The sequence below is a fragment of the Microcebus murinus genome, chromosome 19 (assembly GCF_040939455.1).
Source record: "Microcebus murinus isolate Inina chromosome 19, M.murinus_Inina_mat1.0, whole genome shotgun sequence".
NCBI lineage: Eukaryota > Metazoa > Chordata > Mammalia > Primates > Cheirogaleidae > Microcebus > Microcebus murinus.
Window position 1 is genome coordinate 1,769,931 of NC_134122.1, and position 14,056 is coordinate 1,783,986.

The window sequence follows — 14,056 nt, forward strand, 5'->3', positions numbered from 1 at the left end:
GGAGGGTGTGTCTCCCCTGGCTGGAACACATGACCTGAGGAGAGACACAGGAAGCCACAGCTCCAGTAGGGGCCAGACCCAGGAGTCTAGAGGGTGATGGAGACCCTGGAAGGCTTCTAATGGGATGATAAGATCAGACTTAGATTTTTGTTCTATTGCCTGGGCTAGAGTGTGGTGGAGTGATCACAGCTCACTGCAACCTTGAACTCCTGGGCTGAAGTGATCCTCCCACCTTGGCCTCCCAAAGTATTAAGATTATAGGCATGAGACATTGCACCCAGCCCAGACGTAGGTTTTTCTAAAAGACCACTCTGTAATTCAGAGGATAGCCTGGAGAGAGCAAAAGTAAGTGGATGGGACAAGTGAGGAGACTGTTTTGGGGGGTGGGGGAGCCAGAGCCAGGGCGGTGGAAAGAAAAGGACAGGCAGGCAGGTAGGCCAGAGGTAGAATCCTGGCTGATGGGAAAGGAAGGGTGAGGGAGGGGTGCGTCCACATCTGGCCCAGCTGTAACACAAGGGGTGATGCAGCACACAGAAGGGGAAGCAGTCAGTGATGACGTGTCTTGGCCGTGGAAGGTGGTAGTGTTGGTGGGGCATTCAAGGGACAGTGATATGGAGCTGGATGTGCTTCAAAAGCGAAGGTTCTGGAAACCACCTGAGCTGGAGACAGGGTAGAAAGGCCCCAGAGCAGGGAGGCTATTGGAAGCCATTGAGCGGGGGGTTCCCAGCCCCCAGGTCTAGCATGGGGTGCAGAGAGAGGTCTCTGGAGAGCTGGCAGGAAAAGAGATCCAGTGCCAGGCAAGAGGGTAGGAGATGGGAGATTTTAAGGCGTGGCGCTGCCAACCACTGCACAGACTGTCAAGATGTGGGAGGAAAAGTATCCACTGGGTTTAGCAAAGTGAGATTGCCAGTGACCTTGAAGGGTTTTCACTGGAGAGCTGGGGGTAAAAGGCAGATCCAAGGGGTTGCGGAATGAGGGGGCGTTGAGGAAGGGAGCTAGCAAGGCAGTGAGATGGCTCTTCCAAAGAGACAGTTTGGGATTGTTTTGTGGTGTTTAAAGGCTTGGAGGAAGGAAGTAGGAAGGAGGGTTTCTGGGACCCAGGGCCTGGATGGGTGGCAAGGGACTTGGTGTGGCGGGAGGAAAGGAGGGGTGCAGGCCTGCTTATAAGCACAGTGGGAATAAACCATGGGAGAGTCCATCCCAGGGGTAAGACCACTTTTGGAAGGGCGCGGGGCTGTAATGAGTGTCTGTGGTTCTGAGGGGTCCCTGGGCTGGGTGGGGTGTCCCCAGGGTCTGGCTGGGGCTAGACAGACCTTGGCCTTGGGGTGCCAGATACAGCTAATAAAACGACAAGATAAGCAAGTTATTTTTTAGTATGAGTATGTCCCACGCAATGTTTGGGAGATACTCACACTAAAAAAATTATTTATTGCTTATCTGAAATTCCAGTCCTGTACTTGACCTGACAACCCTAGCGGGTGGTAGGGTGTGGGGACCGCGCCACTCCGCCTGGGGGTCCAAGCCTGGAAAATGGGCAGCCGTGTCAGAGGGGGTGGTGCCGATTTGGGAGAAGGCTGGGGACAAAGGCGCTGCCCACCCCCCGGGAGCCTCCAGGTTCAGGAGCCCCAGTTCCAGAACTTGGTCTCGTCCCACCCACCCCTGTCCGCACATGGTCTCGCCCTAGAGGCCCATCGATAATTCTACGCTCGACCTCGGCTTCTATCGACTCGCTCTGGCTCCCCTCGCCGTCCTGGGCCACGGCGCAGCGCGGAGCCGCCTGTAAGGTATGGAGGCCACGGGGTTAGGGTCGGGAAGCAGCTGCTGGGCCGCGGGGAGAGCGCGGCCGGGGCAGGCTGGCCAGAAGAACCAAACCAGGGCGGTCGGCGGAGAGCACTGGGGAGCTCGGGGATCCGGCCAGACATCGCCCCCCGAGCAGGGCCCGCCGCCGTCTTGCTGCGCATGCGCAGCCGCAGCGCTCGGCCGTGCCCCGGCCCGCCCGCCGCCCTGCGCACGCGCGGCTCGCCCCTGCGGCAGAGTGGGCCCGTGCGCTACTGCCCCCTGCCGGCCGCGGGGCGGGGGCGGGGAACCGAGCGCGCGCTGGAGCCCGGAGCTGCCCCTGGCGGATTGTCACGCGTGTCCCCGAACCTGTCAGCGCTGTTTTCCCGTCTCTAAATGCACATGGCAGCCATCTGTCAGCACCTAGTGGATCTGTAATCCACTTAGTACCTAGGTGTCTCTGCGTCGCCTCTCTCCTCTGCAGACGCTCTTCTGACCTGTGACCCCTGCCGGTCCGATCGCGGGCCCTTTGCAGCCTCAGTCTCCCTAACAGCCACACCATGAACACCTCGCCGGGCACGGTGGGCAGTGACCCAGTCATCTTGGCCACTGCGGGCTATGACCACACCGTGCGGTTCTGGCAGGCCCACAGCGGGATCTGCACCCGCACCGTGCAGCACCAGGACTCTGTATCCTCCACCCAGCGGGCGGGCAGGGTGGTGCTGGCAGGACGCCGGGTGGAGATGACAGCGTGGGAAGGGTGCAGCAGCAGCTTAGGCCAGATCTCGTAGGCCCTGAGGGCCTCGTTTTCCCCGCCATCCTCCTTAACAGACCCAGCAGGTGAATGCGTTGGAGATCACGCCAGACCGCAGCATGATTGCTGCTGCAGGTACCCGTGACCCTTGACCTCTGACCCCAACCTCTGGTGGGCCGACCTGGGCAGAGCCAAGCTTCAGTTCAGCCTGTCCCCCTAGGTTACCAGCACATCCGCATGTATGATCTCAACTCCAATAACCCCAACCCCATCATCAGCTATGACGGTGTCAACAAGAATATTGCGTCTGTGGGCTTCCACGAGGATGGCCGCTGGATGTACACGGGTGGGGAGGACTGCACGGCCAGGATCTGGGACCTCAGGTGTGGAGTGCTGGGCAGGAGGGGCCTGATGCCTGGCGGTGGGGTGGGCCAGGCCCGGAGACTGTGTCTAGTCAGGTTCTCTCCAAGCAGAGGCTGAGACAGGAAGCTTTAGTGTGGGTGATTTATTGCAGGAAGTGAGGAAAGCAGGACAGAGTGACTTGCTTCAAAGAGCTAGTCCTGCCTCCAGGCCAGGGGCCAGCCTGTTCCTTCCCTTTAGTTAGACACTGGCTTCAGGCTGGCCCCTGGAGGGGAGGGTGGAAGCTCCCAGTGCTTTCTACAAGGCATTTCTTATCAGCAGCGGGACAAGGATAATCCACCAGAGAGAGGTCATCTGGGTGGGGCACCAACAGCACCCGCTACAGATGGTGTGTGCCCCCACCCCCACCCTGCAGGTCCCGGAACCTGCAGTGTCAGCGGATCTTCCAGGTGAACGCGCCCATTAACTGTGTGTGCCTGCACCCCAACCAGGTGAGGGGTACTTTCGAGGCCGGCTCCTTGGGCCTCTGGAGGACAGGGGTCCTGCCTGCCTCACCTCCTCTGCACCCTAGGCAGAGCTCATCGTGGGTGACCAAAGTGGAGCTATCCACATCTGGGACTTGAAAACAGACCACAACGAGCAGCTGATTCCTGAGCCTGAGGTCTCCATCACGTCTGCTCACATCGACCCTGATGCCAGCTACATGGCAGCGGTCAATAGCACCGTGAGTCCCTGTGGTGGGCGCAGGTCAGCACGCAGCCCTGTAAGGCCCCTCCAGATGGGCTTATTCCCTTGGGTCCCTCTCTCCCCCCACAATCCTGCTTTCCCTCTTCTGGGCTCCAACACCCACACAGTCACCGAAGAGCCTGGTGTCACTGCTGATGCTACTCTGCTCCCTGCCTTAGCACATATAGCAGGGGGCGGTCACTTCAGTTTCCAGAATCTCTCTCGAGTCTGTCCACTTCCTTCTTTTCTCCTTGTTGCCTTTCCTGGTCCAGGTCATCCTTGTCTCCCCCTGACAGCAGACATACTCTCTGTGGCTTCTCTTCCTCCTCTTTGACCTCTCCTGGGCCCTGATCCATTTTCCCTTGGCCGCCAGAGTGTCCTTCAGCAGCACTGGCTAGACTGGTTCTCCTGGGGGACCCAAGATGCCCAGCTCCTGACCATGGCTGTGGGATGCTGTGGTTTGGGCCCTGCTCCCCTCTCTAGCCTCATCTTCTCCCGTTAATTTTGTTGGGATCGTAGCGCATCACTACTCTCCACGTCCCCAGACTTCCCCCCTCCAGCCTCCATCTGTGCTGTCCCTCTGTCGGGTGCCCTTGCCGCATCCTTCTTCACGTTCTTGTTGGCCAGCGGCATCCTCCAGGAGGGCATATGCAAGTCCTTGGCCAAGTGTGGCCTCCTGCACTCTTCTGGCTGATGTGGCCCTAGACTGGGGCCAGGCCTCCTGGGTGCCTCCTACAGGTAGGACCAGAGGTGCCCACCTGTGTGCCCCTGAGCACAGTTGGCTCCCAGTTTTGGAGCCCCCAAAGCATCCTTCCCTGAGTCTCAGGGCAAAGCCAGGCTCTCTGTGACTGCCTCCTACCCTACAGGGAAACTGCTATGTCTGGAATCTGACTGGGGGCATTGGTGACGAGGTGACTCAGCTTATCCCCAAGACCAAGATCCCTGCCCACACACGCTACGCCCTGCAGTGCCGCTTCAGCCCCGACTCCACGTGCGTCAGGGCCTGGTGGCCTAGGCGGGGTCCTGCCTGGGGCTGGGGGCTTGATGGGTTGGGGCCTACCTGGTGCATGGCATGGGGGTGCAGAGTGGGAGGCTATTGCTCGATGCCCCACACTTGCCCCCAGGCTCCTTGCCACCTGCTCGGCCGACCAGACGTGCAAGATTTGGAGGACGTCCAACTTCTCCCTGATGACAGAGCTGAGCATCAGGAGCGGTAACCCTGGGGAGTCATCCCGGGGCTGGATGTGGGGCTGCGCCTTCTCGGGGGACTCCCAGTATATCGTCACTGGTAAGCCCAGCCCTCCCACCTCCTCCACCCTTGCCCACCCTGCTCAGGCCTCTGCTCCTCCTCTGCCTCAGGCGGCCTGGCCTGGCTGGCGTCCTGAGCTGCTGCCTGGCCCTCCCTTCAGCCTCTTCGGACAACCTGGCCCGGCTCTGGTGCGTGGAGACTGGAGAGATCAAGAGGGAGTATGGAGGCCACCAGAAGGCTGTCGTCTGCTTGGCCTTCAACGACAGCGTGCTGGGCTAGCCTGTGCCCTTCAGGACTGTGCCGGCCTACAGCTGGCACTGCCTGGTGCAGGTGGCACTGGCTGGATATACCTGCACAGCACCAGGTCAGAGTGAAACCCCACGGGCTAGCCTCTGCCAGCCCTGGCTAACCAGACCTGACTGGCTCCCCGGGCCAGCCCAACCTGCAGGCTGCTCCGCCCTGGGCTCTCTCAACCCACAGTTGCTTATCTGGCTGTGACAGGGCCCAGGAGGTGGCCTGAGACTGGACTGGGACAGCCTGCACTCCTTTCAGAAAGTCTGGACCCCCAGGGCCTGGAGCTGTGGAGGGGTTTGAGTCTGGTGCCCCCCCAAGCCAGTGCTCTCCCCTCTCCTCCCCTCCCCACCCATGTCAGGTCTAGAGGCCATAGAGAACACCACCACAGCCAGGTGTAAGGGTTTATTAGTCCCTGCCGGCAGCTGTCCTCCATGCTGCTGGTGACCCAGCTGGCCCGCTAGACTGGGGACGGGCTGGGCTGGCCCAGGCGGCTTAGTCTGGGAGGTAATAAAAGCAGACTGACACGCAGATGTTGCTTGGGAAGCAGATGTCGATGCAGAGATAGATCAACCGCTGCCTCTGGGGCCCTAGGGGGAGGGGGCTGCATGAATTCCCGAAAAGGCTTCTCCCCTAACCCCCCAGATGTCCAGAGGAGCCTCCCCACACAGCTGCCCTCACTCACCCTCTGCTCGACGAGCCCAGTAGATGGGGGTCTTTGCACAGAGGTGCTGCACCAAAGCCCCCACCTGGGCAGGGTCCACCTCATGGCTCCCTCGCACGGCCAGCAGCTCCTGGGTATAGTGAGTGTCCTGGCTGGGGCTGCGGGACCCTTGGGCCTGCAGAGAAGGCTCTGGTGGGCTGCGGATGGGGACACCTCCCCTGCCTCTGGCTGGTGGGTCCCCTACATCCCTGCCCCCAGCCTGATGGCCCCACCCTCAGCTGTTGTCAACAGCCCCAGCTAAGGGAAGATAGAGCTTTCTGTTCCCCTGAAACCAGAGCCCCAGCCTGCCCTGGCCCAGGCTGCACACAGGACCCTTTGTCTGGCCCCTGGCCCTGGGCTGAGCCCAGCGGGGGCTGCTCACCTTCGAGGTGTTCACCAGCAGCTGCAGGGTCTCCCGATCCCGGTCCTCCATCAGGCGGAGGAAGCAGGCCTGGTGCTCCTCAGCCCGGTAACAGATGCAGCCCTGGGGAGGCAGGGGCGTGAGGTAGGGCCACCCCAGACACCTGCGGCAGTGACCCCTCCCTGCCCACTCACGCTCTGCCCGTCGAACAGCACCACCCAGCTGCGGTTGCTCTGAGGTGGAGTCACTGTAATGGTTGCCGAGTTGCGGGCTATGTCCACCAGGATGGTTTGGTTGGACCGGGGTACCTGGGGGCTTTCGAGGGTCAGTCGCAGCATCTGCAGCAATGGCTGGGAGTGGAAGTTAGAGCTCAGCTGGGCAGCCCCCCACACCCCTCAGTTCTGGGCTGTGGGGTTTCCAACATCCCCTGAACAGGCCCTCTGCTCCCAGCCCTGGCTCTCTGGAAAGCTGAGATGTGCTGGCCTCCCCTGCCCCTTCCCCTGGTCCCGAGGAGGGGCTCACCTTAGGAGGGCCCTGAGCAAAGCCAAGGAGCCCCCCAGCCACGGCCCCGGCAGTGGCCAGTGCCAACAGCAGCAGCAGGCCAGTGGCCCTCCAGCCTCCATGGCAGGGCTTGGTCTTCACCTGGGGGCACGTTGGGGTAGGTGGGTCATTGGGGTTAGATACCAGGGAGCAGGCTTGCTCAGGGAAGGAAGGGGCGGAGGTAGGGTGGGCATTTCTGTCCCCTGCCTTGCCTGGGGCATCCCCTGGGTCCTTGTCCCAGAAGCATGGGAGGCACTCACCCCCGCAGGCCCGGGCCCGGGGCTCTCCGTGCAGCCGCTCTCCTGCTCCATGCTGCAGCCCCTGCTGACAATGCGCCGATTGTCTGCAGCCCCTTGTCGGCAGCCTCGCCTAGGAAACCTCAGGACGCCTCTGATGAGCCAAACAACTGGACCCCTCCCCTCCTGACCCACAGCCTCCTGCCCAGCTCCGGATCTGATGTCCAGGTCAGAGCCAGGACAGTCGCCTCCTCCTACCTGGGGGTGCCTGTCAGCAGGCCTGGCTCTCCAGACACCTGGCCTGTGCAGACTGCGGAGTACGGGGTTTGAGAGGGTGTAGGGCACAGCCACGTGGAAAGTAAGTCCAGCCTGCTGACTGGAGGGCAGCCCAGGCCTGGGCAGGGCAGCTGATAATTTTCTTGAAGAGGTGTCTAAGTCTCCTGGGTTACCTCTAGACTACCAGGGCTGGACACAGGCCCTGGCACACAGAGAGCTGTCAATAAATGCCTGTTCAGTGAATGAGCGGTGTGGGCCTATGCACCCCTGGCCACTCCTCTGCCCCAACCAACACAAGACAGGCACCATGCAGAGCGAGTGCCACAGCAGGCTCTTGGAGGCTGGACCGTTAGGACAGCCTTGGTGTCCCGCCCAGGGCGGTTTCTAACTCAACTTCGCTCACTGCCCTGCGCCTCCAGCCATCCAGCTGCTGCATGGCGGCCCAACACAGGCACACATGCCTCCACCAGCTTCCCCCGTGGCCCTCTCTCCTCCACTTTCCCTTTATATCTTGCTTTTCCTGATTCTTCAGGACCTGTTCCTCTGTAATGGGTCTGAAATGGGGTGGATGGCATTCCAACTCTGGAACTGGAATCCCAGTCCAGCCTTCCACTTTCATCCCTCCCTGCTCCCACCTGCGGCTAGACAGCTGCCACCTCAGTGCAGGGCTAGTGCAAGACAAGAGCAAGGAATGCCTGAGTCGTTGTGGGTTTAAGAGTTTAATATGCATTCAGGGTCACACAGTGCAATGGCCCTTGTGGGCCGGCGACAGGGCACACACAGGCTCTTGGGTGGTGGGCTGAAGAGGGAAGTGTCACTGACTGCCGCACCTGCCACGTGCTCCTGGTGTGGGTGACAACGCCCTGACAGGCCTGCTCAATATCCAGACCTACCTTGAGCCGACCTCGCAGAGCCAACGTCAGCACCACCAACCTCACAGGCGCAGCTGCCCTCATGTGGCCCTGTGGCACATCCAAACTTTGGGGCCCAGGCCTGGGAGGAACTGAAGGCTCATGACACCTTTATTGCTCTGAGAACGCTCCGTGAACAACTGAAGGAGTGCTGTGACCGTGGGGCTGGGAGAAGCCACTGGGTGCAGGGCAAGGCGCCAGGAAGGAGTCAGCCAAAAGGAACAGCTTCCCAGGCTCTGCCCTGCAAGTGCTGCTGACTCTGCCTGTCAGGCCTGTTAAAAGTCTGCGGACTCAAGGAACAGGCAGAAAGGGGCAAAGCCCCTGCCAAGAACCGTGGGCTAGCTGGTGGACCCAGCCAGTACTCCTGCTGGCCACCTACAAGGGAATTCAGGGCCAAGATGGGTGGCTCCATGGGCCACTGGGCATCTAATCTCCAGCATCTAATCCTTGCCCTGACCCAACCCAGGGTATGTGAGGACAGGAAGAGACTGGTTCATAAAAGGACTTCCTGTTCTTGGGACATCTCATTCCTCCCCCACCCAGAGCCCTGGGCAACAGGCATTCCTCGGCCAACAAGTGCTTTTAGCCCTGTTGCTGGCTGCAGGCCACGGAGGCTTCTTCAGTGGGATTTTCCCTATGAGACAGAGCACAGCTATTAATCAACACACTTAAAATTCAATTCCACCACTTGACAAAGTTGTTCAAAAGTTAAAAAAGTAATTTTTGGTACCAACACTGCTTGGAGCTCCCTGCACAGCAGCCCAGAGTTCAGTGAAGGCAGCCATACCTTCTTGGCCACTCAGCCAACACCACACTCAGTGCAAGTCACCTGGGTTTAAACGTGAGAGCAGTGAGGTTTAGCTGTCTGAGTTTACAGAACTGGGCAACTCTGCATGAGCAGCAGCAGCCCTGGGTATCTAAAACGGAACAGACACTCAAGTGTGACATCAGAGTGGTTTTCAAAGACGGCGGGGAGGGGGAAGGTGGCAAATGCAGCACCCTGAAGCCCACACCCCAAGGGCAGGAAGACACCACCTGGCGCAGCCCCCTCCTCCACTCCCACCCTGCAGTGAGGAGTGGGGATGCAGAAGGCTCTGCCACTGGACAGTCACACTGATGGGGCCTTGGTTCCATCTCTGCAAGCTTCTCACCACAGTCACAATATCAGCCCCTCCTCTCTGCCCTTCAGAGCAGTTGATCCCTGAATGAATTTTCCAGCAAAATAAACGACAAACCATTCTAGACCCGTCTCAGTCCTGTTAGCAGGTCCCCAGGTGACCTGACTCCTGGGCAGACGCTGAGGCTGCCCTTGCCAAGGACACCCGAGGCCCAGAACCTGCCCCCTCAATGCCCTCCAAGCTTAAAAGTGCATCTTAAAATATAAGCATCTGTAAACAAAATCGCCCCCAAAACGTTTACTTGCAAGGTTAACAACCAATCCCTTCGCTTAACTCCAATTACACTCTGTGAAGCCACCTAGCTGAGCAGATGCTCAAGCCCCACCTATAAATTTGGGTAACTGATTTTCAATTTTTTTTTTTTTTATTCTGGAGATTAAAGACACTGAATCTTTAACCTTGAAGGGCGGGCAAAAGGTCGGCTACGCTGTCAACATAGAAGTCAGGGACCATTTTCTTCTTAGACATGCAGTCACTTTCCTGATTAGTCTTCACATCCCCTAGAGTGGAGACTCCAGTGAGGGTCAGGATGGTCTTCAGGCCACAGCTGACGCCCAGGAGGATGTCTGTGTCTAGGCGGTCTCCCACCATGACGGTGCGCTCCGGGTTGATCCCGTACTCCTGGGACACGCAGTCGAAGATGAAGCGGCTGGGCTTCCCTATGATATCCGCCTGGCGCTGGGCCGCCATCTCCACGGCTCGGACCAGACAGCCCGTACCTGCGGGGCAGAGAGGCAGGGGGAGAGAGCGACCGGGGTCAGAGCGGGGTAGGGCGCCCGACGTCCGGCCCCCAGCCGCCCGCCCCCGGGGCGCACGGACCCGCGATGAAGTGGCCATTCTCGAGCGGGAGCCGGTTGTCCATGTTGGTGCCCACGAGCAGGCAGCCGGGCTGCTGCAGGTAGCGCAGCGCCTTCGTGAGCTTCATGTAGCTGAAGTGCGGGTCGAAGCCCACCACCACCGCGCGCACGTCGGGCTCCAGCGGCGCGTGCAGCCAGTCGCCCGGGCCGTCGCCCTGCAGCGGCTCGGGCCCCACGCCCACGCTGGCGACGCCCACGGCCTCCAGCTCGGCGGCCAGGGCCGGGCTGCCCAGCACGTAGGCCTTGGGCGCCGGCGCGCCGGCCAGGCGCTGGCGCAGGTAGAGCGCCGTGCAGTAGGCCGTGCCGAAGACCTCGAGGCCGGCGCCGGGCCCCGCCGGGCCGCCGAAGCCCAGGCGCCGCAGCTTCTCGGCGTAGGCCTCGCGGGTCTTGCTGCTGTTGTTGGTGATGAAGCCGAGGCGCTTGCCGCGGGCCCGCAGCGCCCTCAGGACCTCGGGCGCGCCGGGCACGGCCGTCTCGCCGCGCCACAGCACGCCGTCGCAGTCGAACAGCAGCGTGTCCACGTCGGCCAGCAGCGCCTGGGCCCGCTCGGCGCTCAGCCGCACGCAGCGGGCGTCGTCGCCGCCGGCCTCCGCCTCCGCCATGGCCGCCAGCCGCCCGCCGCCGCCACCGGCCGCCGCCGCCGCCGCCGCCGCCGCCGCCACCGGCCGCTCCTCACAGCCGCCCGCCGCGGCGCCCGCCCCGCCCCCGGCGCGCTCATTGGCCCCGCGCCTCGCGCGCGCCTCCCATTGGCCGCTGCTTGCGCCAATCCGCCCCCGCCTCCCGCGGGCCGCTGGAACTCAGCGCCAACCGTCGCAGCCCGGCGCGGCGAGGCGGGCGGGCATTGGCTGCCGGGCTCGGGGCGCACCGGCGATTGGTTGGTGGGGCGCCAACCGGCATTCGGAGTGGAGCGCCCACTGCGGAAACGCTGCAGGGCGCCGGGGAGCCGGCGCGGGACGTAAGGTCGCGGCTTCTCTGAGGCGGCAGGGCAGGGCGCCCATTGGAGGCGAGTGGTCAGCTTAGGTGACGGAGGCCCTTGTTTAAGTGACCCTGGGCCGGGCCGGCTGCTGATTGGCTGGCTCCTCTCACAGGCGGGGCTCTCCGCAGGAGCGCGGGAGGGGCCGAGGGGCGAGGGGGGGCGACCGGAGTCACTTCCGCACCTCGGCTGGGCCGCGCCCGGGCCGGTGCCTGCGTCCAGAGCACGGTCGGGCCCGACGTCGGCGCGGGGGCGGTTTGCCCTCCAGTTCTGGAGCCAGCGGGCCGCGCGGTCTCGCCTCCAGCCCCTTCCAGTAAGGCTCTCCCTGTCACGTGGGCCGGTAATTACCAGGCGGTGGCATTAGGGTCTAAAGGGACACTGCCTATCATGTAGCACTCAGTGGGTCCCTGGAGTCATCGTCGATTATTAGGTATTGTGTGTGTGTGTGTGTGTGTGTGTGTGTGTGTGTATGTGACAGAGTCTGGCTTTGTTGCCCAGGCTAGAGTGAGTGCCATGGTATGAGCCTAGCTCACAGCAGCCTCAAACTCCTGGGCTCAAGCGATCCTGTTGCCTCAGCCTCTCAAGTAGCTGGGACTACAGGCACGGGCCACCATGCCCGGCTAATTTTTTCTATATATATTTTTAGTTGATCAGTTAATTTTTAGTAGGGGGGGTCTCGCGCAGGCTGCTTTCGAACTCCTGACCTCAAGCAATCCATCCGCCTCGGCCTCCCAGAGTGCTAGGATTACAGGTGTGAGCCACCACGCCTGGCCAGGTATTAACTTTTATTGAGGCATAACACATAGTGAAGGGCATAAGTCTTAAGTGTGGAGCCGGATGGAGTTTTTACATGTGGATATATGTATATAGCCCTGTGTAAACATAACCCAGATCAAGATATGAAATATTTCCAACACCCCAGAAAGTTCTCATTTCTTTTGGTCTCTGCTGGCCTGGAAACCCCTGGAGGACAGGGACCATAGCCTACAAGGGCAGGGCCTACTGAGTGTTACTGCCCGGAGCACCCACTGCCCAGGAGGAGAGGACCTTCTTCCCTGAGTCTTCATGCTTGGGTTTGGTGGTCAGGCTGACCCTGGGAAGAACTGGATTTGACAAGAATCACAAACCCTGCCTTTGCCATCCAGTTGATTAGATAAAACGACCAGAGTAGGAAACCCTGATGAGGTCGGGCGGTGACTCAGCTCCTGCAATACTTGTCCAATTGCCTTGGTTTCCTGGGTACTCAGGAAGCATCCGGACACCAAGCACTGCTCCTCACGTGCGTTAGCGCATCAGAACCGCAGGATAGCCCTGAGAGGCAGGGATTATTAGTATCCCCACTTATAGATGAGGAAACTGAGCAGGAGAGAGTCACCAACTTGACAATGCTGAGTTGGGATTAAACTCTGTCAACCCTGAAGCTGAGCTATGCTGCATCTGGTTGGTTTTACATCCTCTGAGTGTGCTGCGTGGTAGAGTAGTAGGGACTGAGCTGGCATAGTGGGAGAGGTGGGATGGGCAGGAGTAACAGCAAGGATGATTGTGGACAAGGTCATCGAGGAGACTGGAAGGGACAGTGCCATTTATGGGGGAGGTCTGACCATCGGTGGGAACAGGATGAGGTGGCCCTTCATCTGGAAGGGAAAGGAACCTGTCACAATGTGTTCCTGACACACAGGAGGCACTCATTACACACCTGTGACTGGATGGCACTAGTATCTCCCCAAGTGAGGAATTCGTGCCATCTGCGGAACGGGGGATGGTTTTAAGTGGTACAAGGACAGACAGTATCTTAATAGTGTTGCATGGATTTACATTCTGTTAGAAAATACAAGTAGCCATTTAATCTGTGTACAAAGATGTTATTGCTTCTAATGAGCAAAAATGAGGGTCATTGAAAAAGCACTCAAGTGGTAAAAAAAAAAAAAAGGATTCAGCCTAAATGTTCCACATGGGATTGGCTAAACACAGTACATCCAACCAATGGAGATTGAGCTGATATTGTAAAAGATTTTAGAGTTCCTGTCTAGGTATAGCCACGGAAAGTCAACACATGGTTCAGCTAGAGCCCAGGCTGAGTGCAGGGTAGGAGAGGGGACCATCTGGGAGAAGGGAGACTCCGGTCCTTCTGCCTGCTCCTGGCCACTCTGCCTTCCACTGCCCTGTCCAAGGTATGGCCCAGAACTCACCTGGCAGGATGCCTTTTTCTGACCCCCAGGGAATAACTAAGCAGAAGCCCTGGCCTGGCCCTGACCCTACATCCGGCAGGTCTACCCTGGCCCAGCCTATCCTCATGTCCATCCACACCCAGGCCCATCCTCTGCCTTCAGAATCTTTCCCCCACCCCAGTCTTCATCCGTTTTCTGTTGCTATAACTGAATACCTGCGACTAGGTAATTTATAAAAAACAAGAAATTTATTTCTTATAGTTCTGCAGTCTGGGAAGTCCAAGGTACAGGGGCCCCATCTAGTGAGGCCACACTCTGCAGAGTCCCCAGGCATGCAGGGCATCCCATGGCCATGGGAGAGGGGCAACCTGGCCTTCACAAGACACCCACTGTCAAGATAACTGACCCATTCCTGTGATAACCCTTCACCCATTAATGGATTGACCTATTCATGAAGGTGGAGCCTTCATGACCCAATCACCTCTTAAAGGCCCCACCTCTTAATACCGTTACACTAGGGATTCAGTTTCCGAAGGAGTTTTGAAGGGGTGGAACGTTCAAACCATAGCACCCTCCATTCCTCTGGATGCCGGCTTCTCTTACCCTCCAGCACAGGCTCAAGGGCAGTGACCTGGGCTCTGGGCTCACCTCCTGGCTGGCTTCACCTCACCTAGCTCTCTCTGGTCCCCCTCCCACT

The 14,056-nt window shown here is 59.8% G+C and overlaps 3 protein-coding genes across 7 annotated transcripts; 1 reads left to right on the plus strand and 2 right to left on the minus strand.

Moving 5' to 3' along the window:
• The first annotated feature begins 1,644 nt into the window (after window positions 1–1,644).
• On the plus strand, window positions 1,645–5,687 carry MLST8 (MTOR associated protein MLST8). 5 transcript variants are annotated; one of them, XM_075994981.1, is made up of 9 exons: window positions 1,645–1,784; window positions 2,261–2,465; window positions 2,614–2,665; window positions 2,751–2,913; window positions 3,306–3,381; window positions 3,462–3,653; window positions 4,483–4,607; window positions 4,741–4,829; window positions 4,976–5,061. In XM_075994981.1, exons 2-9 carry the CDS (start codon window positions 2,337–2,339, stop codon window positions 4,999–5,001), a joined length of 852 nt encoding a protein of 283 aa, XP_075851096.1. In that variant the 5' UTR covers window positions 1,645–1,784; window positions 2,261–2,336; the 3' UTR covers window positions 5,002–5,061. The 5 variants fall into 5 exon arrangements, with proteins under 5 accessions (XP_075851096.1, XP_075851094.1, XP_075851095.1 ...); XM_075994979.1 differs by having other exon boundaries at window positions 1,652–1,784; window positions 4,741–4,904; window positions 5,026–5,687; XM_075994980.1 differs by having other exon boundaries at window positions 1,652–1,784; window positions 2,617–2,665; window positions 4,741–4,904; window positions 5,026–5,687.
• Window positions 5,623–8,228, minus strand: BRICD5 (BRICHOS domain containing 5). Its single transcript, XM_075995536.1, has 6 exons — window positions 8,166–8,228; window positions 6,743–7,129; window positions 6,415–6,570; window positions 6,242–6,343; window positions 5,842–5,995; window positions 5,623–5,746 (listed from the first exon to the last, which is right to left on the minus strand). The coding sequence occupies exons 1-6, from the start codon at window positions 8,226–8,228 to the stop codon at window positions 5,652–5,654; spliced, it is 957 nt and encodes a 318-aa protein (XP_075851651.1). The 3' UTR covers window positions 5,623–5,651.
• Window positions 7,976–10,896, minus strand: PGP (phosphoglycolate phosphatase). The gene is made up of 2 exons (XM_012743592.3): window positions 10,181–10,896; window positions 7,976–10,080 (listed from the first exon to the last, which is right to left on the minus strand). The coding sequence occupies exons 1-2, from the start codon at window positions 10,818–10,820 to the stop codon at window positions 9,755–9,757; spliced, it is 966 nt and encodes a 321-aa protein (XP_012599046.2). The 5' UTR covers window positions 10,821–10,896; the 3' UTR covers window positions 7,976–9,754.
• Window positions 10,897–14,056: the final 3,160 nt, after the last annotated feature.

Bases quoted from the DNA above. Each gene is read 5' to 3' on its own strand.
- BRICD5 (XM_075995536.1), bottom strand. From the start codon at position 8,228: ATGAGGGCAGCTGCGCCTGTGAGGTTGGTGGTGCTGACGTTGGCTCTG. The intron at 7,130-8,165 runs GTAGGTCTGGAT...GAGGTTTCCTAG, and splicing joins CTCTGCGAGGTCGGCTCAAG to GCGAGGCTGCCGACAAGGGG. The intron at 6,571-6,742 runs GTGAGCCCCTCC...TTCCACTCCCAG, and splicing joins TTGCTCAGGGCCCTCCTAAG to CCATTGCTGCAGATGCTGCG.
- PGP (XM_012743592.3), bottom strand. From the start codon at position 10,820: ATGGCGGAGGCGGAGGCCGGCGGCGACGACGCCCGCTGCGTGCGGCTG. The intron at 10,081-10,180 runs GTCCGTGCGCCC...TCTGCCCCGCAG, and splicing joins GAATGGCCACTTCATCGCGG to GTACGGGCTGTCTGGTCCGA.
- MLST8 (XM_075994979.1), top strand. From the start codon at position 2,337: ATGAACACCTCGCCGGGCACGGTGGGCAGTGACCCAGTCATCTTGGCC. The intron at 2,666-2,750 runs GTACCCGTGACC...CTGTCCCCCTAG, and splicing joins CAGCATGATTGCTGCTGCAG to GTTACCAGCACATCCGCATG. The intron at 3,382-3,461 runs GTGAGGGGTACT...TCTGCACCCTAG, and splicing joins TGTGCCTGCACCCCAACCAG to GCAGAGCTCATCGTGGGTGA.